Raw genomic sequence first — 26,264 nt, 5'->3', positions numbered from 1 at the left:
ATTTGCCCAGAAAATGAACTTTAACTCCCAAAACACATTTCAACATCATTGCAGTCCTGCCTTAAAAGGAGCAGCTAAGATCGTTTTAGTGATTGATCCATTAACACAGATGTGGGTGTTGATGAGGACAGGGCTGGCGATCAATCAGTCATGATTAAGTAAGAATGACATCACTGGACACTTTAAAAAGGAGGCTGGTGCTTGGTATCATTGTTTCTCTACAGTTAACCATGGTTATCTCTAAAGAAACACGTGCAGCCATCATTGCACTGCACAAAAATGGCCTAACAGGGAAGAGTATCGCAGCTACAAAGATTGCACCTCAGTCAACAATCTATTGCATCATCAAGAACTTCAAGGAGAGAGCTTTCATTGTTGTTAAAAAGGCTCCAGGGCGCCCAAGAAAGACCAGCAAGCGCCAGGACCGTATCTTAAAACTATTTCAGCTGCGGGATCGGACTACCAGCAGTGCCGAGCTTGCTCAGGAATGGCAGCAGGCTGGTGTGAGTGCTTCTGCACGCACTGTGAGGTGGAGACTCTTTGAGCAAGGCATGGTTTCAAGGAGGGCAGCAAAGAAGCCACTTCTCTCCAGAAAAAAACATCAGGGACCGACTAATATTCTGCAAAAGGTACAGGGAGTGGACTGCTGAGGACTGGGGCAAAGTCATTTTCTCTGATGAATCCCCTTTTCGATTGTTTGGGACATCTGGAAAACAGCTTATTCGGAGAAAAAGAGGTGAGCGATACCACCAGTCTTGTCTCATGCCAACTGTAAAGCATCCTGAAACCATTCCTATTAGGTATATACTCACCCTCGGACGCGCCCTGCTTCTTTCCGGCAGCATTCCTTCCTAAGAATCAGTGCTTGAAAGACCTTCGGTGACGTCGCGGCTTGTGATTGGTCGCGTGAGCGGTCACATGGGCGGTCGCGCGACCAATCACAAGCTGCGATGTCATCTAAGGTCCTTCACGCGCTGATTCTAAGGAAGGAAGGCTGCCGGTTAGTACCAGGGCGCGTCAGAGGGTAAGTATAGCAATATTTTTTATTTTAATTCTTTATTTTACACTTAAATATGGATTCCGATACCGATTTCCGATATTGCAAACTTATCAGAACTCGGTATCGGAATTCCGATACCAGATTCAGAAGATTGCCGACCTCATGGCCAACCCCACACAGTTTCATGAAACCCGACTTTGCCAAAAGTCGGCGACTTCTGAAAATGGCCGACCCGTTTCGCTCAACCCTAGTGATAACTAAACGGCTCATGGAACAAAACATAGAGATTTTTGGGTCCATCGCCTGGAAAATCCCCAGATCTTAATCCCATTGAGAACTTGTGGTCAATCATCAAGAGACGGGTGGACAAACAAAAACCAACAAATTCTGGCAAAATGCAAGCACTGATTATGCAAGAATGGACTGCTATCAGTCAGGATTTGGTCCAGAAGTTGATTGAGAGCATGCCAGGGAGAATTGCAGAGGTCTTGAAGAAGAAGGGTCAACACTGCAAATATTGACTTGCTGCATCAACTCATTCTGTCAATATAACCTATTGGTACTCATAATATGATTGCAGTTATATTTCTGTATGTGATATAAACATCAGACAAACACTAATAAAAACCAGAGGGCAGCAGATCATGTGAAAATATAATTTTGGTGTCATTCTCAAAACTTTTGGCCATGACTGTACATGAATTGTTGTAGCCATGGATACCTAACCTACTGTAATGCCCTGCACAAGGGGTAAGTGACATAGCTAATCATGAGAACTACACTACAATTCGATTGGAGGTTTTTACTAATATTATTTTACCTACTACTTATTGGGATAGGATCTTGGAGATGGCAACACCCATTTAACGAATGTGAAAATGAAGAATTTGTTTTACAGGTCCAACATATATTGAACTTGTACTTTATTTTACAATTTGCTTTGTAACTCACAATAGATACTATTTTCACCTTTTAGAAAAAGTGCAAAATGAAATTGAAAATGTTATTGGATCTGCTCAACCTCAAGTAGAACATAGAAAGGAAATGCCATATACTGATGCTGTCATTCATGAAATTCAAAGATTTGGGGACATCGTACCTGGAAGCCTCCCACATGCCACAACTACGGACATCACATTCAAGGGTTATAATCTTCCAAAGGTTAAGAGACTTCTTTTATAACTTAAGCCTGGACTTTGTGTGTGTGTTTTCCATTGAATATTTTAATAATTTCTGTATATTTATATATTGTATTTTTATGGTAATTTATATTACTTTGTGCTTCCCCAGGGCACAACTGTCATTCCATTACTTCACTCTGCTCTTAGAGATAAAGATTATTTTGAGAAGCCAGAAGAGTTTTATCCTGGGCACTTTCTCGACTCAGAAGGAAAATTTAAGAAGAACGAAGCCTTCATTCCCTTCTCATTAGGTAACTCTTTTTCTTTCATTCCCTTTTAATGGCAGCATACATTTATGTAACGTAAAGCGAACTGTAGAACCTGTACCACAAAATTTGCCTTGGGTTAAACATAATTTTGCGTGCTGATTCTGTACTGAATTTTTGATTTTCATCTTGATGTTAGTTCTGTGATCACAGCAGCATCAGCGGTTTCAATCAAACAGTTTCTAAAGTATATACGAAAACCAAAAACAGGCATATACCTCTGTGCTATGTATACTCCCAAAGACAAAATAAACTCAAGAACCCCCTGCAAGAAAGTTCTTATACACAGAGGACAAGGAAAATGGGCCACAATATATAACTTTGGAAGAAAAGTCTAATAACAGTGGATGGAAAGCATTATAATGCCAAAATAACAAATACCAAATATTAAAATATATAAGCATTATGAGCTGTTTTTGATATCTTGAGATAGGTATCCAATCAAGTTGTAAAATGGATAGGCATCTAGGCCTAGAATAAATATGACGTAGAAAAAATATTAATAATAATAATAATTTTATTTATATAGCGCCAACATATTCCGCAGCGCTTTACAAATTATTTCTGGAAGCCTGATGGTCTCCAAATCCTTGCACCGCTAAACATACCCTCCTCCCAGCTTGGGGCTCGTAGCATCAAACCACACCAGCCGCAGCTGCCAGCTTCCGGCAACAGCGACCTTACCTCCTTGGACCCTCCACCCGAGCTGTCTCCTATTACCCAGGGTGATCTACTGTAAAAATGGATTTTAAAATGCACCACCAATTTATTAAACATTCTTTTCTATTTCCCCCCTTCCCCAAAATGTGGGGTGCGTCTTATACTCCGCAAAATACGGTATATACAGTGGAAACCTGAAGTTTACATACACTAAATAAAAAGAAATATATGCTTGTAATTGTCAATATCTTACATGAAATCAGAATAAACCTTTCCCGTTTTAGGTCAATTAGGACTATCATAATTATTAATATTTGCCAAATGCCAGAATAATGAGAGAGAGAGAATGGTTTAAGGCATTTTTAATACTTACTGCAAAGTCAAAAAATACATACACTAAGATTACTATGCCTTTAAACAATTCTGGACTGCCGATATGATGATGTCACGTGATTGTAAGCTTCTGATCAGAGACACACCTGTGGATGTATTATAATGCACATCTGAAACACACTGCTTCTTTGTATATCATCATGGTAAATTCTCAAGAAATCAGCCAAGAGATCAGAAGGAGAATTGTGGACTTGCACAATTTTGTCTCATCCTTGGGTACAATTGCAAAATACCTGAAGGTGCCCCGTTCATCTGTACAAACAATTATATGCAAATACAAACAAGATAGGAATGTCCACCCATCATACCAGTCAGGAAGGAGATGAGTTCTGTGTCCCAGAGATGGACGTGATTTGGTCCGATATGTTCATATCAATCCAAAGACAAAAGCAAAAGACCTTGTGAAGATGATAGCGGAAGCTGGAAAGATTGTGTCAATATCCACAGTGAAATGAGTACTGTATCAACATGGGCTGAAATGCCACTCTGCCGGGAAGAAGCCATTACTCCAAAAGAAACCTAAAAAAAACAGATTAATGTTTGCAAATGCACACTGGAACAAAAAACCTAATTTTTTAAAACATGCTCTATGGTCTGATGAAGCTAAAATGTTAATTTTGGGGCATAATGACCATCTTTATATTTGGAGGAAAAAAGAAGAAGCTTGTAATCCTAAGAACACCATCCCAACTGTGAAACACGGAGGTGGACAGCATCATGTTGTGGGGTTGTTTTGCTGCAGGTTGGACTGATGCACTTCATAAAATAGATGTCATCATGAGAAAAGAAGATTATGTGGCAATACTGAAGCAACATTCCAAGATATCATCCAGGAAGTTAAAGCTTGGGTGGAAAACGTTCTTCCAAATGGACAATGACCCGAAGCATACAGCAAATTGATAACAAAGTGGCTTGAGGATAACAAAGTCAATGTTTTGGAGCGGCCCTGATCGCAATCCTATTGAAAATGTAGGGGCAAAGCTGAAAAGGCCGGTTAGAGCAATGCCACCTACAAACCTGGATCAGTTACACCAGTTTTGTCTGGAGGAACGGGCCCAAATTCTGACCAACCATTGTGAGAAGCTTGTAGAAGGATTCCCCAAACGTTTCACCCAAGTCATTCAGTTTAAGGGCAATGGTACCAAATACTAATGAAATGTATATAAACTTTTGACTTTGCAATAAGTAAAAAAAATGACCTTAAAATATTCTCTCTCATTCATTATTCTGGCATTTGGAAAAAATAATAATTATGGTAATCATAATTGACCTAAAATGGAAAAGGTTTATTCTGATTTCATGTCAGGAATTGAGAAAAACATGCAGATGTTTTTTTTACATGTATTCACATGTATTTTTACATCGTAAATGTAAAACTTCTGGTTTCAACTGTATTATTATTGTTAGAATATTTCAGGCTCTTTAGTTTCAAGTCGACACATGAGAGCCGTTTATTGTGAGACCGGATGCATTCAACTCTTGCCTGAGTGCACACACCACAGCGGCGTATAGATGCAGTAGGAAGTATAGGCTTTCTACAGCATCCATGCTCCACTATTTAGAGGATACACGCACATGACTCCTGAGCTGTGGCCCTTGACCGAACTTCTCAGAGTTAAAAGTCCTAATATACATATATATAATCTTCCAAAAGCCTAGTTTTCAGAGAACAGTGAGTGTCTCAAGATTAGAGATGGTGTAGATCGATTTGCATCAATAATCCTTTGCCGCCATACATGTTCCCTGCTAACAACCTCTTACCTGACGGCATCTCTGGTTTATTTATTGATTAGCCGTGTCTAGTGACATTGCACTAGGCCGGCTATTCAACAGCTGCAGATGGAGGAAGGTAGGAGGACGTTTAAATGTCTCCTGTCCACTCACCACAGATAACCCTGCTAATAAATTCTCATCACCTCTAACCAGGTACTCAAACTCCAACGTATCTGCTCAGAATTAAAGGTTCTAAAAAAATCTTCCAAAATATTAGTAACTCTTTCAATTACATTGTATACCATTTTGATTTATGGTTTTCTGGAAAAAAAATAAAGCTAGTTTTTCCTTGCTCTATAACATGCATGATCAATATGGCTGATCACTGGAAATGTGTTTTTTTTCTATTTTTTTTTTTCTTATACAGGTAAAAGAAGTTGTGCCGGAGAGAACTTAGCAAAAATGGAAATGTTCCTGTTCTTCACAACCCTGCTCCAGAACTTCACATTCAAGGCTCCATCAGGGGCAAAGCTAGACCTTTCACCTGCATTGGGAATTATTAATTCTCCAAAACCCTATGAAATGTGTGCAATCCCTCGCGGATAAGACATAGTGTGCATCTATAGCCAATTTATAGTTGCCCTTCAAGTTGAAGACTCTTTCTATAAATATTAGGGCTAAAAATAAGCAAGTCTAAGAAAAATGATTCGCTAATTGTTAAAGGACAATGGAGGCTTAAATGTTGATCCTCACTTCAGCCTTTGCCGTCTTTCATAAGAGGAAAATTCAGCTGCCTAGTAGGCAGCCATGTCATGCTATTGGGGAATGTGCAATTTAGGGTTAGTCTTATGAATAGTTAACTACAGGACGAGAGGGAAAATTAAGATTCGGCAGATCTGCGTGATTTTTATGAAATTTGATTCATGCGAAATCTATTTCATGAAAATCAAAATTAGAAATGTTACTCCGGAGATATTGGCAGACCACAAAGCTTAATAAATGCAAGGTTAAAAAATAGCTTTTCCACCTGTTCAACTCCCTCTGGCACTAGTCGCTCTTCAGTGCCTCGGTTGTGGATTAGGCCTCATAATATCATGATGTCTCAGGGTACTGAGTAGGCCTGATGATGCATCAGGACATGCTTCATCACCCGATGCCATGATGTTGTGATTGTGAGGCTAAGTCTGTACCAGAGCCCACCCGGTGGAGACACTGGAGCCAGAGTGAGCTGTACGGCTCGAAAGTTTTAGGCTGCCAAGAAGTGAGCATTATCTATACACTTTAAATATATTTTTCTTCACTCATTCCATGCTTTAAAATTATTACAGCAAATTAAGAGTTAGCATTTGTCCCATTGCAGTGAATAGAATCCACAAATAATATAATTTCAAATTTTGGATAAAACTTCCAAGCAAATTTGATTTGCTTCAAATCGATCGCCTGATCTGTAATAAATAGTGACATACTAAATTGCTCCCACTGGAAGTGAATCTGGATGCCGAGAAGATATTAGAAATGTTTAAAAAAACCTTGCAATAAAATTATTAAACTCTATTATTTCTAATGAATGTCATTTATTCTGACTACATAACTAGGCCGAAAGTATGTGGCTCTTAAGAACGTATTTCTCTGAATGTCTGTACTGAACCAGTAGTCATATGAAGGAAACGTCAGATAGCTTAAACTCGACTGCAGAGGCATGTATGAAAATTTCAGAAGGTTTATTTTCAAGCTGAATTCTTGTAGATATGCACAATTGCAGTAGATAAAAAGACTATTCTGAACCAGAGATATACAGAGATGAGCATCAAACGAATATGGCAGACATACACTAACATAGGAGTATATACTTGTGTATTAGCCGAGTTTTTCATCACATTTTTTTGTGCTGAAAACACCCCCCTCGGCTTATACACCAATCAATTGTCCAAGAAAGCCTGCGGGGGAGGGGGAGCGGCGGGGGACAGAGGCAGGAGCCGGCGGCTGTGGCTAAAGCCTGTGCAGCTGCTAAAGTGAAATGAATATTCATTTCTCGTACAGCGTACCCGCAACTGCCAGCTTCCAGAAGACATCCTACTCACCCTCCTGCATGCCCTCGCAGCATCTCATAGGTTCTAGCGCCCTCGCAGCATCTCGATGGTCTCGGCGACGGCAGCTTTTCTTGTGCCTAGCGATCACATGGCCCCGCTCATTAAGGTAAAGAATATGCACACCTATCCACTCTTATAGGCGTGGAGGGAATATTCATTACCTTAATGAGTGGGGCCATGTGATTGCTCGGCACCGGAAGAGTAGCTGGCGCCAGGACCAACGAAATGCTGCAAGGGCGTGTGAAAGGTGAGTAGGATATATATATTTTTTTTAAATAGGAACCATTCATACAAGGAGAGGGGACAAGGAGCCAAGCATACCAGGACAGGAAGGGAGAGCCATGCATACCAGGACATGATGGGAGAGCCATGCATACCAGGACATGATGGGGGAGCAATGCATACCAGGACAGGATGAGGGAGCCATGCATGCCAGGACAGGAAGAAGAGCCATGCATACCAGGACATGATGGAAGAGCCATGCATACCAGGACAGGATGGGAGAGCCATGCATACCAGGACAGTGATGACATGACAATGCAGACCCATCTTATACTCGAGTCAATAAGCTTACCCAGTTTCTCATGGCAAAATTAGGTGCCTCGGCTTATACTCGAGTCAGCTTATACCCAAGTATGTAGAGTACATCAGAGCGGAGTTACAGGGAGAGAGACAGAACAAACTTGTAAAAGGCAAACCTGATTTCATACTATTGTAACAGCAACAATACAATCGCAATACAATACTGTATGATTCCCAAGTTGTGGGACATGACAGGTTGTAATAAGCCTGATTATCCCACAAAAAATATAGCGAACCTTTGACATTTTGACTTTTGAAGTTTTTCTCTGGTGCCAATACTTAAAGAACAGAGGGGAATAAGGGGTACAGGAATAGTCAGTTTACCAAACGTTGATTAGCAGTTTTCATCTGTAAGCCAGTGCATGGAGCTGTCCCAGTCTCAGGATGGAGAAAAATGGTAAAAAAATTTACATCCTTCAGCGGTAGCCCCGTAATGTCTAGGTTTATTGATCACATTAAAATCTGTAGTAGCAATTCACCAAAAGAGATCAATAGACATAGGAAAAACAGACCAGCTAGGTTCAGCTTAACGCCTTAATCTTACATTTTATATATTTTTGGGCTACAGCTCGAGGATATCATTTTTTTTTTTACCATTTCTCTGGTGCTCTCTTCTCTGTAGGCTTTGTCTGACATTGCAGCTCATCAGCCTTTTCAGGAATGTTACTGAACAGTAAAAAGCAAAAATATGACTTATTGCCCCAAAATGAAAAGAAATGTAGGAATTTAGACAAATTTAGAAATTTGATATAATTCAAACTGTGCTCAAATTTTACCAGGAAATTCAATTTACATTGAATATATTTGATTCTGTTGGAAAGAAGCTGTTTAGGGTGAAGAAACCCTCAACTTATAATAAAGTGTAATACACGGGTGATATCATAAATAATTATCATACTTGCTTCACCACTCATCTGCACTTACCACCCAAGCTTCCTGATGGTCCTCCGCTCGCCCCCTAAGCTTCAGCTTCATTATTCTCTTCATTGGGCATTTCCAGCTCTGACCATGTCTTTGTATGTGTTATATCATCATTCAACCCTTCATGTCAATCCATATGTGTCGAGACTAGTGTTGAGCATTCCGATACCGCAAGTATCGGGTATCGGCCGATATTTGCTGTATCGGAATTCCGATACCGAGTTCCGATATTTTTGTGATATCGGGAATCGGTATCGGGATTAAGATTCATGTGTAAAATAAAGAATAAAAATAAAAAATGTTGATATACTTACCCTCGCACGCGCCCTGGTTGTCACCGCTGCAACCGCCATGCTTCCCTTCCTAAAAATGAGCGCGATAAGGACCTTCGTTGACGTCGCGGCTTGTGATTGGTCGCTGAGCGGTCATGTGACCGCTCATGTGACCAATCACAAGCCGCGACGTCATCGAAGGCCATTAACGCGCTCATTCCTAAGAATGATATTTTTGTGCATCAGCTCTGTAGCTTATTAGGCTGCCTTATAAGGCTCCCTGATAGCTGCATTGCTGTTTGCTCGCCGCTGTGCAAACCAACTGCTTTTTTAAAAGCAAAAATCCTGTTGCTCCTTTCTGCACAGTTATCTTGTTTATTTGTCCACACCTTTGTGTGCAGCAGTCATTTTTATTGCTGCCATACTTTTCCTGAGATCATTGTAGGGAGATTAAAACTGTACTACAGTCCTTCTATTTTTTCATATATCTTCCAGCAACTTTCTGCCACTTAGATTGCGTTGTTTTATACACTGGGCCTGAGTTTTGGGTCAGTCTCCCCTAAAAAAAGGGCGTTTCAAATTCTCACAAAGTGGATCTACTGCAGTCCTATTAGTTTGGTGTATGTCAGCCAGCCACTTTCTGCCACTTAGATAGCATTGTTATATACACTGGGCCTAAGTTGTGGTTCAGTCTCCCACCAAAAAAAGGCAGATTCAAATTCTCACAAAGTGGATATACTTCTGTCCTGTTAGTTTGTCGTATATCAGCCAGCCACTATCAGCCACTTACATTGTATTGTTTTTGCACAGGGCCTGATTTTTTGTTCAGTCTCCCCCCCAAAAAAAAGGGAGATTTAAAATCTCAACACGTTTATATTCACCTTCTACCTTGTTTTACAGTACCATATAACAGTTGTTATTTTGGTTAGATTTTCCAAAAAATGAGGAAGTCAGGTGGAAGAGGCCGTGGGCGTCATTGCCAGCTGGTACTGATGGTGGTGGTGGTGCATCTGGTGTGTTATGTTTGCTAATGACAGGTGTTATGAAGGCAATCCAGAAACACAGTGTGCTTAGCGATCAGAGCGCACACAGTGATCTGACAAATACCCAAAAATACAAGAACGAGCTCTGAGACGTGGAAACTCTGTAGACTGCACACCTGATCCTATCCTAAACACAACTAAAAGCGGCTGTGGATTGCGCCTAACAACTACCTAGGCAACTCGGCACAGCCTAAGAAACTAGCTAGCCTGAAGATAGAAAAATAGGCCTGACTTGCCCCAGAGAAATTCCCCAAAGGAAAAGGCAGCCCCCCACATATAATGACTGTGAGTAAGATGAAAAGACAAAATGTAGGGATGAAATAGATTCAGCAAAGTTGGGCCCGATATTCTAGGACAGAGCGAGGACAGTAAAGCGAACTTTGCAGTCTACAAAAAACCCTAAAGCAAAACCACGCAAAGGGGGCAAAAAAAACCCACCGTGCCGAACTAACGGCACGGCGGTACACCCTTTGCGTCTCAGAGCTTCCAGCAAAACAAAAGACAAGCTGGACAGAAAAAAAAACAACAAAAAAGCAAAAAGCACTTAGCTATACAGAGCAGCAGGTCACAGGAACAATCAGGAGAAGCTCAGATCCAACACTGAAACATTGAGAAGGAGCAAGGATAGCAGCATCAGGCGGAGTTAAGTAATGAAGCAGTTAACGAGCTCACCAGAACACCTGAGGGAGGAAGCTCAGAAGCTGCAGTACCACTTGTGACCACAGGAGTGAATTCAGCCACAGAATTCACAACAGTACCCCCCCCTTGAGGAGGGGTCACCGAACCCTCACCAGAGCCCCCAGGCCGACCAGGATGAGCCGCATGAAAGGCACGAACAAGATCGGAAGCATGAACATCAGAGGCAAAAACCCAGGAATTATCTTCCTGAGCATAACCCTTCCATTTAACCAGATACTGGAGTTTCCGTCTAGAAACACGAGAATCCAAAATCTTTTCCACAATATACTCCAATTCCCCCTCCACCAAAACCGGGGCAGGAGGCTCAACAGATGGAACCATAGGTGCCACGTATCTCCGCAACAACGACCTATGGAATACATTATGTATGGAAAAGGAGTCTGGGAGGGTCAAACGAAAAGACACAGGATTGAGAACCTCAGAAATCCTATACGGACCAATAAAACGAGGTTTAAATTTAGGAGAGGAAACCTTCATAGGAATATGACGAGAAGATAACCAAACCAGATCCCCAACACGAAGTCGGGGACCCACACGGCGTCTGCGATTAGCGAAAAGTTGAGCTTTTTCCTGGGACAAGATCAAATTGTCCACTACCTGAGTCCAGATCTGCTGCAACCTATCCACCACAGAATCCACACCAGGACAGTCCGAAGACTCAACCTGTCCTGAAGAGAAACGAGGATGGAACCCAGAATTGCAAAAAAATGGAGAAACCAAGGTAGCCGAGCTGGCCCGATTATTAAGGGCGAACTCAGCCAACGGCAAAAAGGACACCCAATCATCCTGGTCTGCAGAAACAAAACATCTCAGATATGTTTCCAAGGTCTGATTGGTTCGTTCGGTCTGGCCATTAGTCTGAGGATGGAAAGCCGAGGAAAAGGATAGGTCAATGCCCATCCTACCACAAAAGGCTCGCCAAAACCTTGAAACAAACTGGGAACCTCGGTCAGAAACAATATTCTCAGGAATGCCATGCAACCGAACCACATGCTGAAAGAACAAAGGTACCAAATCAGAGGAGGAAGGCAATTTAGCCAAGGGCACCAGATGGACCATTTTAGAAAAGCGATCACAGACCACCCAAATGACTGACATCTTTTGAGAAACGGGAAGGTCAGAAATGAAATCCATCGAAATATGTGTCCAAGGCCTCTTTGGGACCGGCAAGGGCCAAAGCAACCCACTGGCACGAGAACAGCAGGGCTTAGCCCTAGCACAAATCCCACAGGACTGCACAAAAGTACGTACATCCCGTGACAGAGATGGCCACCAGAAGGATCTAGCCACTAACTCTCTGGTACCAAAGATTCCAGGATGACCAGCCAACACCGAACAATGAAGTTCAGAGATAAGTTTATTAGTCCACCTATCAGGGACGAACAGTTTCTCTGCTGGACAACGATCAGGTTTATTCGCCTGAAATTTTTGCAGCACCCGCCGCAAATCAGGGGAGATGGCAGACACAATGACTCCTTCCTTGAGGATACCCGCTGGCTCAGATAAACCCGGAGAGTCGGGCACAAAACTCCTAGACAAAGCATCCGCTGTTAGGACTGGCGGAACGCACCTAGACAGATGATAAAGGTGCGTTCGCAGTCCGGGGTCCACCGTGCAGGTGAGAACCTGCTGCTAGCAATTTGCAGACAATATGGCGGTACACTAAAGTATACACGCGTGGGTTAAACCTCACCCAGCGTGAAGAAAGCGATCCTGTTAATTCACAGGACCGCAGTACCGCACTAGTGCGCGAGCAAGTGGTCAGCGGACTTAACCCCAGAAGGGATTGAAGCCCGATTAGACCCTTGCTGGCGTAACACCGCAACTGGGTGTGTAGAGAACCTTAAGAAATATAAGTGCACAAGAGTGCAAGCGATGCCGCACTAACGGACGCCACTAACCACCCAGACTCGGGTATGGAAAGCGCAAGGCAGGCGCACGGCGCCGTACTGGCAGGCACAGCTACAGGACGCTGAGATGTGTGTTTAGTGCTGTAGGCTAAGTCGGGCGCTAGATAGCAGCCATACACCTTCCGCGAACAGACATTCAATAGGGTAGGGGTTTCCAAGGACGACTTGCACTCACAACATACACACATAAGCAATTGTCAGATAATACTAGCGCATGGCCGTGCGGTCATGCGCAGTTTATATAGCAGCAGCACAGGAAGAGGCCACAGCACCTTTGCCCTTCCAGGGCCTGCAAAGAGGACCAATGGAATGTGCTGCAGAGCCTGAGCACATGACCCTCGATCTCCAACGGGAGACCTTATGCTGGGCATGCTCAGTACGTGCAGACAAGGACTTAGTCCCAGGGAAGTCCGCTCGCTGCTGACCAGCATTGACTTTAATGGCAGAGACTGGAGAAGCAGCAGTAACTCTCAGAACAGAGTGAGGATGAGCAAGACGCTGGGACCGACGTCTTTGCTGAGCAGACTCCACTGCGGCTGGACAAGAATGGGAGACCGCAGCGGAGGCGGCTCGAGATTCCCCCTGTGCAGAAGCGGGAACTCGACCCCTAACATTACCCCCCCTCCTAGGGCCCCCCCCTCCTTGGGCCTCGCTACGTTCGAAGGCAGCAATGAGCTGCGGAGCCCGAATGTGCTCAGCAGGCTCCCAGGATCTATCCTCAGGGCCGTAACCCCTCCAGTCCACTAAATAAAATTTTTTGCCACGAACCACCTTGTACCCCAAGATCGCGTTCACCTCGTAATCGTCCGTAGATGAACCCGACGTCTCAGTAGATGACTCAGAAAACCGGGACATGTAGACGGGCTTAAGGAGGGACACGTGAAAGGTGTCGGTGATACCCAGGCGTGGAGGAAGGGCCAGACGGTAAACCACAGGATTAACCTGTTCGAGGACCTTAAAAGGACCTAAGTAGCGAGGTGCAAACTTGGTGGACTCAACTCGCAGCCTGATGTTACGGGCGGAGAGCCACAGTAAGTCGCCAGGAGCAAAGGTTGGAGCGGGGCGCCGATGTGCATCGGCGGAGGACCTCATTCTCTCCTTGGAAGCCTGAATAGCATCCTGAGTGCGATCCCAAATGTCCCGTGCCTCCACAGCCCAGTCTGCCACCCTGGAATCGGCGGAAGACACGGGCATGGGCACAGGTACCCTCGGATGCTGACCATAGTTAAGGAGGAATGGAGTCTGTCCAGTGGAATCAGCGACAGCATTGTTAAGAGCAAACTCCGCCCACGGTAGCAAAGATGCCCAGTCATCCTGCTTAGCAGAAACAAAATGTCGCAGATATGTGACCAAGGTCTGGTTGGCTCTCTCTACCAACCCATTCGTCTCGGGATGATAAGCCGAAGAGAGATTCAACTCGATACTGAGAAGACGACAAAGCTCTCTCCAGAACCGAGACGCAAACTGGGGACCTCGGTCACTGACAATTTTGTCTGGCATACCGTGAAGACGAAAGATGTGTTTGACAAACAACGCTGCCAAGGCCCGTGCAGAAGGTAACCGGGGAAGTGGCACCAAATGCACCATTTTAGAAAAATGGTCGGTGATTACCCAAATAATGGTACAGCCACGAGACTTGGGCAAACCCACAACAAAATCCATCCCGACCATTTCCCAGGGCCTGTCTGCCACCGGCAGAGGGTATAACAAACCAGCTGGCTGTTGTCGGGAAGACTTATTCTTGGCACAAGAGACACATGCCCGAACGTAGTCTCCGACGTCACGAACCATATGTGGCCACCAGTACGTCCTCGCCAGTAGCTCAGAGGTCCTTTTAGCCCCAAAGTGTCCACCCACTCTGGACGAATGGGCCCAAGAGAGAACCTCCGGACGCAAATTGATGGGAACAAAAGTCTTGCCCGGGGGCACAGACTCCAGCGAAACCGGAGCTACAGTTCTCAGACTCTCCAAAGGGACAATGAGCCGAGGCTCGTCCTCCTCCTCCTCAGCTGACACGAAGGAGCGAGAGAGAGCGTCGGCACGAATGTTCTTCTCCCCGGCGAGATAATGTAGGGTAAAGTGGAACCGGGAGAAAAACAAGGACCATCTGGCCTGACGAGAATTCAGCCGCTGGGCTGTTTGTAAATAGACCAAATTCTTGTGATCCGTGAAAACCTGGAATGGGAATCGGGCACCCTCCAAGAGATGTCTCCACTCAGAAAAGGCCAACTTCATTGCCAACAACTCTCTATCCCCGATGGAGTAATTTCTCTCCGCTGGTGTGAAGGTCTTAGAGAAAAAGAAGCATGGATGCTTCCGACCCTGAGCATCCTTTTGATAGAGGACTGCTCCAGCACCAACGGATGAGGCATCCACTTCCAAAAGGAATGGCTTACCCACATCGGGACGATGTAAGATAGGAGCGCTGGCAAAATGGGTCTTTATAGAAGAGAAGGCCTTGGAGACCCCTTCGGACCACAATTTGGGATTCGCTCCCTTCTTGGTGAGGGATACCAAGGGAGCTACCAAAGTTGAAAAGTGGGGAATGAACTGGCGATAGTAATTTATGAACCCCATAAAGCGCTGCACCGCTTTAAGAGAATGGGGTTCCTGCCAGTCCATCACTGCTTGTAGTTTGGCAGGATCCATAGCCAATCCCTGGGCCGAGACAATATAGCCCAGGAAAGGCAAGGACTCCTGTTCAAACACACACTTCTCCAACTTTGCATACAAGGAATTTGCCCGTAAGAGTTCGAAGACTCTGCCAACATCTCTCCGGTGGGAGTCAATATCTGGAGAAAAGATGAGAATATCATCCAGATAGACTACGACCGAGGTAGAAAGCATATCCCGGAAGATATCGTTGACGAAGTCCTGAAAAACGGCTGGGGCATTACAGAGCCCGAAAGGCATCACCAGGTACTCATAGTGCCCATCCCTGGTATTGAAAGCCGTCTTCCACTCGTCCCCCTCACGGATACGAATCAGATTGTAGGCACCCCGCAGATCTAACTTGGTGAATATTTTAGCTCCCCTTAACCTGTCAAAGAGCTCCGATATCAGGGGCAACGGGTATTTATTCTTAATGGTGATAGCATTGAGACCCCTGTAATCGATGCAAGGACGTAACTCTCCGTTCTTCTTCTGCACGAAGAAGAATCCCGCCCCTGCCGGAGACACTGACTTCCTTATAAATCCTCTTGCTAAATTCTCCTGAATGTATTGAGACATAGCCTCCGTCTCAGGGAGAGAGAGGGGATATACCCTTCCCCTAGGAGGTTCAGCTCCCGGCAAGAGGTCGATAGGACAGTCGTAAGGGCGATGGGGCGGTAGAGTCTCAGCAGCCTTTTTAGAGAACACGTCTGCATAACACCAATAATACCTGGGAAGCGACGAGAGATCTGCGGGTACCTGGGTAGTAGAGACCTGTACACACTCACTCACACATCTGCCCAAACATGACTTACTCCAGCCCAATATTTTCCCTGAGGACCACTCAATATGTGGCGAGTGGAAACGGAGCCAGGGTATTCCCAGCAAAATCTCATCCATTCCCTCAGGAAGGACAAGAAGGGAAATAATCTCCTGGTGGGAAGGAGACATGGACAGCGATAACGGGACTGTCTGGTGCGTGATTTGCAGTGGGAGTGTTGCCCCATTCACAACTCTAACCGTTATTGGTTTGGCGAGCATGACCAGTGGTATAGCATGACGTGTAGCAAAAGCAGAGGACATGAAACTTCCCTCTGCTCCTGAATCCACACAAAGGTCGACTGTAAGAGTGGAGGAGCCTAACAGGATTGTCCCTTTAAAGGACAGTTTGGAGGAGAATGCTGCTGTGTCTAGTGAACCTCCCCCAATGGCCACTAGACGCGATCGTTTCCCGACCGCCGCGGACATTTATTGGCGTAATGTCCATGTTGTCGACAGTTATTACAAACTACGGGTACTCGAGCGGCTAGAGATTTAGGTCCCGCTCGAGAAACCTCCATGGCCTCATGAGAATCTGACGCCAAGACAGGAGATTCCAGAGGTCTGGCGAAAGTTGGAGCCAGCCGAAACCTCTGCCTACACTGGGTCCGCTCCAACCTCCGCTCGTGAAAACGGAGGTCGATGCGGGTAGACACGGAAATAAGTTCCTCCAGTGTGGCCGGTATCTCCCTAGTGGCCAAGGCGTCTTTCACGTGGTCTGCCAGTCCCCTCCAGAACACCGGAATAAGAACTTTGTCTGGCCACTCTAACTCTGAAGCTAGAGTCCGGAACTGAATGGCAAACTGGCTGACCACGGAGGTACCCTGTGTAATGGACAACAATTGGAGTGCGGTGTCGTGGGTAACCCGAGGCCCTAAAAAGACCTGCTTCAGAGTGTCCAAGAAGAGAGGAGCACTCTGTACCACACGATCATCTCGCTCCCAGAGTGGCGTTGCCCACTCCAACGCCCTGCCCGACAAGAGAGATAGGATAAATCCCACTCTCGCCCGCTCCGTAGGAAAACGTGACGCCAGGAGCTCAAGATGTATAGAGCACTGACTCACGAATCCACGACAATGTTTGCTGTCGCCAGCAAACTTGTCAGGTAGTGGGAGACGGGATAAAGTTGGAGCAGGGGTGGCAGTGGACAAACTGGCTGCGGCTACACTTGCAGCCTGCACAGCTACAGCAGTGACATCCACAGCTGAGGTTGTACGCTCAAGAGCCGCCAACCTTCCCTCCAGCTGCTGGATGTACCGCTGTAAACGCTGGTCGTCCGCCATTTTTACTAGCCAGACCCTGGCGCTAGTATTCTGTTAGGACTGGCGGAACGCACCTAGACAGATGATAAAGGTGCGTTCGCAGTCCGGGGTCCACCGTGCAGGTGAGAACCTGCTGCTAGCAATTTGCAGACAATATGGCGGTACACTAAAGTATACACGCGTGGGTTAAACCTCACCCAGCGTGAAGAAAGCGATCCTGTTAATTCACAGGACCGCAGTACCGCACTAGTGCGCGAGCAAGTGGTCAGCGGACTTAACCCCAGAAGGGATTGAAGCCCGATTAGACCCTTGCTGGCGTAACACCGCAACTGGGTGTGTAGAGAACCTTAAGAAATATAAGTGCACAAGAGTGCAAGCGATGCCGCACTAACGGACGCCACTAACCACCCAGACTCGGGTATGGAAAGCGCAAGGCAGGCGCACGGCGCCGTACTGGCAGGCACAGCTACAGGACGCTGAGATGTGTGTTTAGTGCTGTAGGCTAAGTCGGGCGCTAGATAGCAGCCATACACCTTCCGCGAACAGACATTCAATAGGGTAGGGGTTTCCAAGGACGACTTGCACTCACAACATACACACATAAGCAATTGTCAGATAATACTAGCGCATGGCCGTGCGGTCATGCGCAGTTTATATAGCAGCAGCACAGGAAGAGGCCACAGCACCTTTGCCCTTCCAGGGCCTGCAAAGAGGACCAATGGAATGTGCTGCAGAGCCTGAGCACATGACCCTCGATCTCCAACGGGAGACCTTATGCTGGGCATGCTCAGTACGTGCAGACAAGGACTTAGTCCCAGGGAAGTCCGCTCGCTGCTGACCAGCATTGACTTTAATGGCAGAGACTGGAGAAGCAGCAGTAACTCTCAGAACAGAGTGAGGATGAGCAAGACGCTGGGACCGACGTCTTTGCTGAGCAGACTCCACTGCGGCTGGACAAGAATGGGAGACCGCAGCGGAGGCGGCTCGAGATTCCCCCTGTGCAGAAGCGGGAACTCGACCCCTAACATCCGCCTTCACATTTTTAGAGCCCGGAAGGTACGAAATCACAAAGTCGAAGCGGGCAAAAAATAACGACCAACGGGCCTGTCTAGGATTCAAGCGCTTGGCAGACTCGAGATAAGTCAAGTTCTTATGATCAGTCAATACCACCACGCGATGCTTAGCTCCTTCAAGCCAATGACGCCACTCCTCGAATGCCCACTTCATGGCCAGCAACTCTCGATTGCCCACATCATAATTACGCTCAGCGGGCGAAAACTTCCTGGAAAAGAAAGCACATGGTTTCATCACTGAGCAATCAGAACCTCTCTGTGACAAAACCGCCCCTGCTCCAATCTCAGAAGCATCAACCTCGACCTGGAACGGAAGAGAAACATCTGGCTGACACAACACAGGGGCAGAACAAAAACGACGCTTCAACTCCTGAAAAGCTTCCACAGCAGCAGAAGACCAATTAACCAAATCAGCACCCTTCTTGGTCAAATCGGTCAATGGTTTGGCAATGCTAGAAAAATTACAGATGAAGCGACGATAAAAATTAGCAAAGCCCAGGAACTTTTGCAGACTTTTCAGAGATGTCGGCTGAATCCAATCCTGGATGGCTTGGACCTTAACTGGATCCATCTCGATAGTAGAAGGGGTAAAGATGAACCCCAAAAATGAAACTTTCTGCACACCGAAGAGACACTTTGATCCCTTCACAAACAAAGAGTTAGCACGCAGGACCTGAAAAACCATTCTGACCTGCTTCACATGAGACTCCCAATCATCTGAGAAGATCAAAATGTCATCCAAGTAAACAATCAGGATTTTATCCAGATACTCACGGAAGATGTCATGCATAAAAGACTGAAACACAGATGGAGCATTGGCAAGTCCGAACGGCATCACTAGATACTCAAAAGGACCCTCGGGCGTATTGAATGCAGTTTTCCATTCATCTCCTTGCCTGATTCTCACCAGATTATACGCACCACGAAGATCTATCTTAGTGAACCAACTAGCCCCCTTAATCCGAGCAAACAAGTCAGATAACAATGGCAAGGGATACTGAAATTTAGCAGTGATCTTATTAAGAAGGCGGTAATCAATACACGGTCTCAGCGAACCATCCTTCTTGGCTACAAAGAAGAACCCTGCTCCCAGTGGTGATGACGATGGGCGAATATGTCCCTTCTCCAGGGATTCCTTCACATAACTGCGCATAGCGGCGTGTTCGGGCACAGATAAATTAAATAATCGACCTTTAGGGAATTTACTACCAGGAATCAAATTGATAGCACAATCACAATCCCTATGCGGAGGTAGAGCATCGGACTTGGGCTCTTCAAATACATCCTGATAATCAGACAAGAACTCTGGGACCTCAGAAGGGGTGGATGACGAAATCGACAAAAATGGAACATCACCATGTACCCCCTGACAACCCCAGCTGGATACCGACATGGAATTCCAATCCAATACTGGATTATGGGTCTGTAGCCATGGCAACCCCAACACGACCACATCATGCAGATTATGCAACACCAGAAAGCGAATAACTTCCTGATGTGCAGGAGCCATGCACATGGTCAGCTGGGCCCAGTATTGAGGTTTATTCTTGGCCAAAGGTGTAGCATCAATTCCTCTCAATGGAATAGGACACCGCAAAGGCTCCAAGAAAAACCCACAACGTTTAGCATAATCCAAATCCATCAGATTCAGGGCAGCGCCCGAATCCACAAACGCCATGACAGAAAACGACAACAAAGAGCATATCAAGGTAATGGACAGAAGGAATTTGGACTGTACAGTACCAATGACGGCAGACCTAGCGGACCGCTTAGTGCGCTTAGGACAATCAGAAATAGCATGAGTGGAATCACCACAGTAGAAACACAGACCACTCAGACGTCTGTATTCCTGCCGTTCAACTCTAGTCATAGTCCTATCGCACTGCATAGGCTCAGGTTTAACCTCAGGCAGTACCACCAAATGGTGCACAGATTTACGCTCGCGCAAGCGTCGACCGATCTGAATGGCCAAAGACAAAGACTCATTCAAACCAGCAGGCATAGGAAATCCCACCATGACATCCTTAAGAGCCTCAGAGAGACCCTTTCTGAACAAAGCTGCCAGCGCAGATTCATTCCACTGAGTGAGTACTGACCATTTCCTAAATTTCTGACAATATACTTCTATCTCATCCTGACCCTGACACAAAGCCAGCAAATTTTTCTCAGCCTGATCCACTGAATTAGGCTCATCGTACAGCAATCCGAGCGCCAGGAAAAATGCATCGACACTACTCAATGCAGGGTCTCCTGGCGCAAGAGAAAATGCCCAGTCTTGAGGGTCGCCGCGCAAAAAAGAAATAATAATCAAAACCTGTTGAATAGGATTACCAGAAGAATGAGGTTTCAAGGCCAAAAATAGCTTACAATTATTTTTGAAACTTAGAAACTTAGTTCTATCTCCAAAAAACAAATCAGGAATAGGAATTCTTGGTTCTAACATAGATTTCTGATCAATAGTATCTTGAATTTTTTGTACATTTATAACGAGATTATCCATTGAAGAGCATAGACCCTGAATATCCATGTCCACACCTGTGTCCAGAATCACCCAAATGTCTAGGGGAAAAAAAAAAAAGTGAACACAGAGCAGAAAAAAAAAAAAATGATGTCAGAGCTTTTTCTTTCCCTCTATTGAGAATCATTAGTTGGGCTCCTTGTACTGTTATGTTTGCTAATGACAGGTGTTATGAAGGCAATCCAGAAACACAGTGTGCTTAGCGATCAGAGCGCACACAGTGATCTGACAAATACCCAAAAATACAAGAACGAGCTCTGAGACGTGGAAACTCTGTAGACTGCACACCTGATCCTATCCTAAACACAACTAAAAGCGGCTGTGGATTGCGCCTAACAACTACCTAGGCAACTCGGCACAGCCTAAGAAACTAGCTAGCCTGAAGATAGAAAAATAGGCCTGACTTGCCCCAGAGAAATTCCCCAAAGGAAAAGGCAGCCCCCCACATATAATGACTGTGAGTAAGATGAAAAGACAAAACGTAGGGATGAAATAGATTCAGCAAAGTGGGGCCCGATATTCTAGGACAGAGCGAGGACAGTAAAGCGAACTTTGCAGTCTACAAAAAACCCTAAAGCAAAACCACGCAAAGGGGGCAAAAAAAACCCACCGTGCCGAACTAACGGCACGGCGGTACACCCTTTGCGTCTCAGAGCTTCCAGCAAAACAAAAGACAAGCTGGACAGAAAAAAAAACAACAAAAAAGCAAAAAGCACTTAGCTATACAGAGCAGCAGGTCACAGGAACAATCAGGAGAAGCTCAGATCCAACACTGAAACATTGAGAAGGAGCAAGGATAGCAGCATCAGGCGGAGTTAAGTAATGAAGCAGTTAACGAGCTCACCAGAACACCTGAGGGAGGAAGCTCAGAAGCTGCAGTACCACTTGTGACCACAGGAGTGAATTCAGCCACAGAATTCACAACACTGGTGGTAGTGGCAAAAGCACAATAGCACCTAAGGCTGGAGGAGTTGAGCCAGCATCATCGTCTAGCTACACAAGACCTCAAAGGCTCCCTTATCTGGGAGTAGGAAAACGGCTTTTAAAGCCGGAGCAGCAGGAAAAAGTTTTGGCTTTCCTTGCTGACTCAGCCTCTAGCTCTTTCGCCTCCTCTTCAGAAAGTTCCAAATATAAAAGCAGCAAGTCGTCAGTGGATGCTCCCGGTCAGGAACAAGACATTTCCTTGTGTCCTTCACCCAAACCAAAAGTGAAGGATGCATCAGGCGACAATATAGGTTACTTCATGGAGCTCTTTACACATATCGTGCCTGGGTTAGAACGGGAAATTGTTAACTGCCCATTACAAGATGAATCGGACATGGAGTGCACTGATGCACAGCCACAGCTAGATTATAATGCTGTTCCATTGAGTCAGATCACTACATTGCCCTCGCAGTGTACTGAGCCAGAATCTGACCCTGATGATACTATGGTGCCTCGTCCCGAACGCTATAGCACCTTACACGATGGCGCAGGGAAGATGCACATGACATTGAAGAGGAGGTGATAGATGACCCAGTAGTTGACCCAGATTGGCAGCCATCGGGGGAAGAGGGTGCGGAGGAGGATGATCCGCAGCAGCCATCTACATCGCAACAGCTGTCATCTGAGAGGCCCGTATCAGGCCAAAAACATTTGTCAAAAACCGTTTTAGGACAGCGTGGCCATCCGGTGAAAGTAGCACAGTGTGCAATGCCTGAAAAGGTATTCCATAGTAGGAAGAGTGCAGTGTGGCAATTTTTTAACCAAGATCCGAATGATCAGTCAAAAGTTATGTGTAAGAAATGCTCAAAGACCTTTAGCAGAGGGAAGAATCTTCAAAATGTAAATACAACGTGCATGCTTAGTCCAGGCTTGCAAGTGCATGGCTAACTACCAAACGTCCCGTACCTTTGGTGCACCTACACAGAATGAAGGTAGTCAGCAAAACTACATAGCTTCACACACTGTAAGCCCACCGGTTAGGACACCACCAGCAGCAAATGTGGAGGTATCGTCGCAAGGCCAAATCAGTCAAGGAGTCACAAGGTTATTGGTAAGAAACACTGTATGTAGGCCAACATCGAGAATACCATCACCAACCCTCTCTCAATCCACCATGTTGACCACAACCACCACCGCTAGTTCCACCATATGCACCTCTCCAGTCCAGCTCACCCTACAAGAGACTCTCGTTAGGAAAAGAAAGTACTCATCCTCTCATCCGCGTACACAGGGTTTGAACACCCACATTGCTAGACGAATCTCGTTAGAGATGATGCCCTACCAAGTTGTTGAAAGCGAAGCTTTCAAAGCCCTGATTGTCTACGCAGTACCACGCTATGACCTACCCAGTCGACACTTCTTTGCGAGAAAAGCCATCTCAGCCCTCCACCAGCATGTCAAAGACCGCATTGTCCATGCACTGAGGCAATCAGTCAGTAGAAAGGTGCACCTCACAACAGATGCATGGACCAGTAGGCATGTCCAGGGACGTTACGTGTCCATCACAGCACACTGGGTTAATGTGGTGGATGCAGGGTCCACAGGGGACACCCATAGTGGGACAGTTCTGCCTAGCCAATGGTCTAGGAAACAGTTAGCTGTAGGCATTCGCCACCCCTCCTCCTCCTCCAGAAGTGAAAGCTCGTCCACAGAGCGCAGTCGCACGACCACTCCATCCGCAGCTGCCACTGTTGCACACGAGGTGTCCCTTTATCGAACAGCTAGTGGTAAGCATCAGCAGGCTGTGTTAAAAATGAAGTGTTTGGGTGACAGACACACCGTGGAAGTACTGGCCGAGTACTTGCAGCATCAAACTCAGTCATGGCTGGGCAGTGTACATCTTGAGGCTGGCAAGGTAGTTAGTGATAACGGAAGGAATTTTATGGCTGCTATAGCCCTTTCAGAACTTAAACACATACCTTGCCTGGCTCACACCTTGAACCTGTTGGTGCAGTGCTTCCTCAAAAATTATCCGGAGTTACCAGCCCTGCTCCTGAAGGTGCAAAGACTTTGCTCGCACATCCGCCGTTCGCCCGTACACTCCAGCCATATGCTGAACCATTAGCGATTGCTGAATCTTCCCCAGCTCTGCCTATTAATCAACATTGAAACAAGGTGGAACTCCACACTGCACATGGTTCAGAGGCTGTGCGAACAGAGGCGTGCTGCGATTAATTGGTGGGAGGATACACATACACGGGCAGGCAGTTGGATGGCAGACATGGAGTTGTCTGGTGTGCAGTGGTCGAAGCTACAAGACCTCTGTCAAGTCCTTCAGTGTTTTGAGGAATGCACACGGCTGGTAAGTGCAGAAGACGCCATCATAAGCATGAGCATCCCACTAATGCGTCTGCTGATGCAAAGTTTGACGCACATTAAGGAGCTGGTATACATTACATGAGCTCGCTTGCCGTGCTTCTTGTGTGCTATCAGAAAGAGTCTTCAGTGCTGCTGGTTCATTACTGACTGAAAAAAGGACACGTCTGGCTACCCAGAATGTTGATGATCTACCCTTCAATAAATTGAACCAATCATGGATTTCAAATTATTTTGCCCCACCTTCTCCTGCTGACACGTAGCTTGCCTGAAAAATGTCTTGCTTTTGGCCTCCTCTTACTGACTTCTCCAATTCCGCCATTTGCCAGTGCTGAGTGTCCACCTTAGGCCATTTTTATACCTCCTAAATGGGCTGACTCCCCCCTCAGGGCCGTGGTCACCACCTGGCGCAAGCACCCGTGAAAGTGCTGTTTGCCTGGACAGGTGGGTGTGCCCACTCTTGGACGACGGCACTGGCACTGGGTCCCTCATAGTACAATGAAGTGTCTCTGACGGTGGTGGTGCACAACCAACGTCAGACACACCATCGTAATATGAGGGGCCCTGTGCCAGTCCCGCTGCCCACGAGAGAGTGTTCCCCCCCAGCTCGAACTGTGCTCTACCATTCGCAATGCTTACCTCTCCCTTCTTCACCACTGTGTAGTCTGTGCTGTTAAATCCTTCAATAGCACTGCCAATACAAATTTGTTGAAATGATAGATGATAGTTAAAATATACAGGGGCCTGGCCTCCATTTAGACCAGTTTATACTTTGCACCTACTACCACTATCTGCTACTCAGCAGAGGAGCCCACCCAGTACCTAGCTATGCCGTAGTCCTGTTACCAATTTTGAACTGTTTTTAGCCTACTTTTGTATTTGGGCCTACTAAGTGTGTCTGCGCCACTCATTACAGTTGTCCTCCACTGAACAAAGCAATGCCGCCTGTTTAGTCCTGTTTCCAATTTTGAACTGCTTTTAGCCTACTTTTGTATTTGGGCCTACTAACTGTGTCTGCGCCACTCAATACAGTTGTCCTCCACTGAACAAAGCAATGCCGCCTGTTTAGTCCTGTTTCCAATTTTGAACTGCATTTAGCCTACTTTTTTATTTTGGGCCTACTAACTGTGTCTGCGCCACTCATTACAGTTGTCCTCCACTGAACAAAGCAATGCCGCCTGTTTAGTCCTGTTTCCAATTTTGAACTGCATTTAGCCTACTTTTGTATTTGGGCCTACTAACTGTGTCTGCGACACACATCCTCATCTTGCCCATTGTCCAGCCAATGAAAGATGAGTCTGCTGGTACATTGACCCAGACCACTACATTCCCCTTGCACTTTACACAGCCTGAATCTGACCCTGCTGAAAGTCAGGTTCCCCTTCCCGCATACTATACCACCTTACACGGGGACAAAGAGGAAGGTGCAGATGAAAGTGCAGGTTCCTTCATCAGGTGGGGGGGCATACTCGTTAGCAACGTCACTGGCACAGGGCCCCTTATAGTACGGAAAAGTGTCTCCGGCAGTGAGAGGTGCCACCCGCCATCAAACACACCACCATACTATGAGGGGCCCTGTGCCAGTGCCAAGTGCCAACGAGTGCCCCCCCTGCTTGCTCAGGATCACAGCACTTGCAATGTTGAAATACTTACCTCTCCCTGCTCCACCGCCGTGAAGTATTCCGCGTTTCCTGGGCCCACGAAAATCTTGAGCCAGCCCTATCCCCCCACAACTTTAGCCAAATGACCCCCTGCTTTCAATGCCTAACTATTATTATAAAGTAAATTAAGATTGACAAGCTTAAGAAATAAGAATTGATGATTTTGGCATTAAAATGGGCACTGTAGGTGTTTTCCTGTCCTCCACTCAATGCCGACTTTGATTCTCCATTGACTTGCATTGGGTTTCT

At 46.0% G+C, this 26,264-nt stretch overlaps 1 protein-coding gene across 2 annotated transcripts in view; it reads left to right on the top strand.

Annotated features, from left to right (window-relative positions):
* The window catches only part of LOC138638743 (cytochrome P450 2C23-like), a 761,024-nt gene that overhangs the window by 96,310 nt on the left and 638,450 nt on the right, over positions 1 to 26,264 (top strand). The window contains exons 8-10 of one of the 2 annotated variants that reach the window (XM_069728296.1): positions 1,977 to 2,161; positions 2,291 to 2,432; positions 5,641 to 6,766. The exons of the other annotated variant lie outside the window; for it this stretch is intronic. Coding sequence (XP_069584397.1) covers positions 1,977 to 2,161; positions 2,291 to 2,432; positions 5,641 to 5,819 — 506 coding nt within the window. The 3' untranslated portion in view covers positions 5,820 to 6,766. Of the gene's footprint in view, positions 1 to 1,976; positions 2,162 to 2,290; positions 2,433 to 5,640; positions 6,767 to 26,264 lie in introns of those variants that run through there. 2 annotated transcript variants of the gene reach the window in all.

Source organism: Ranitomeya imitator, chromosome 5, assembly GCF_032444005.1.
Source record: "Ranitomeya imitator isolate aRanImi1 chromosome 5, aRanImi1.pri, whole genome shotgun sequence".
Lineage (NCBI taxonomy): Eukaryota > Metazoa > Chordata > Amphibia > Anura > Dendrobatidae > Ranitomeya > Ranitomeya imitator.
This window is presented reverse-complemented; position numbering and strand designations above follow the sequence as displayed.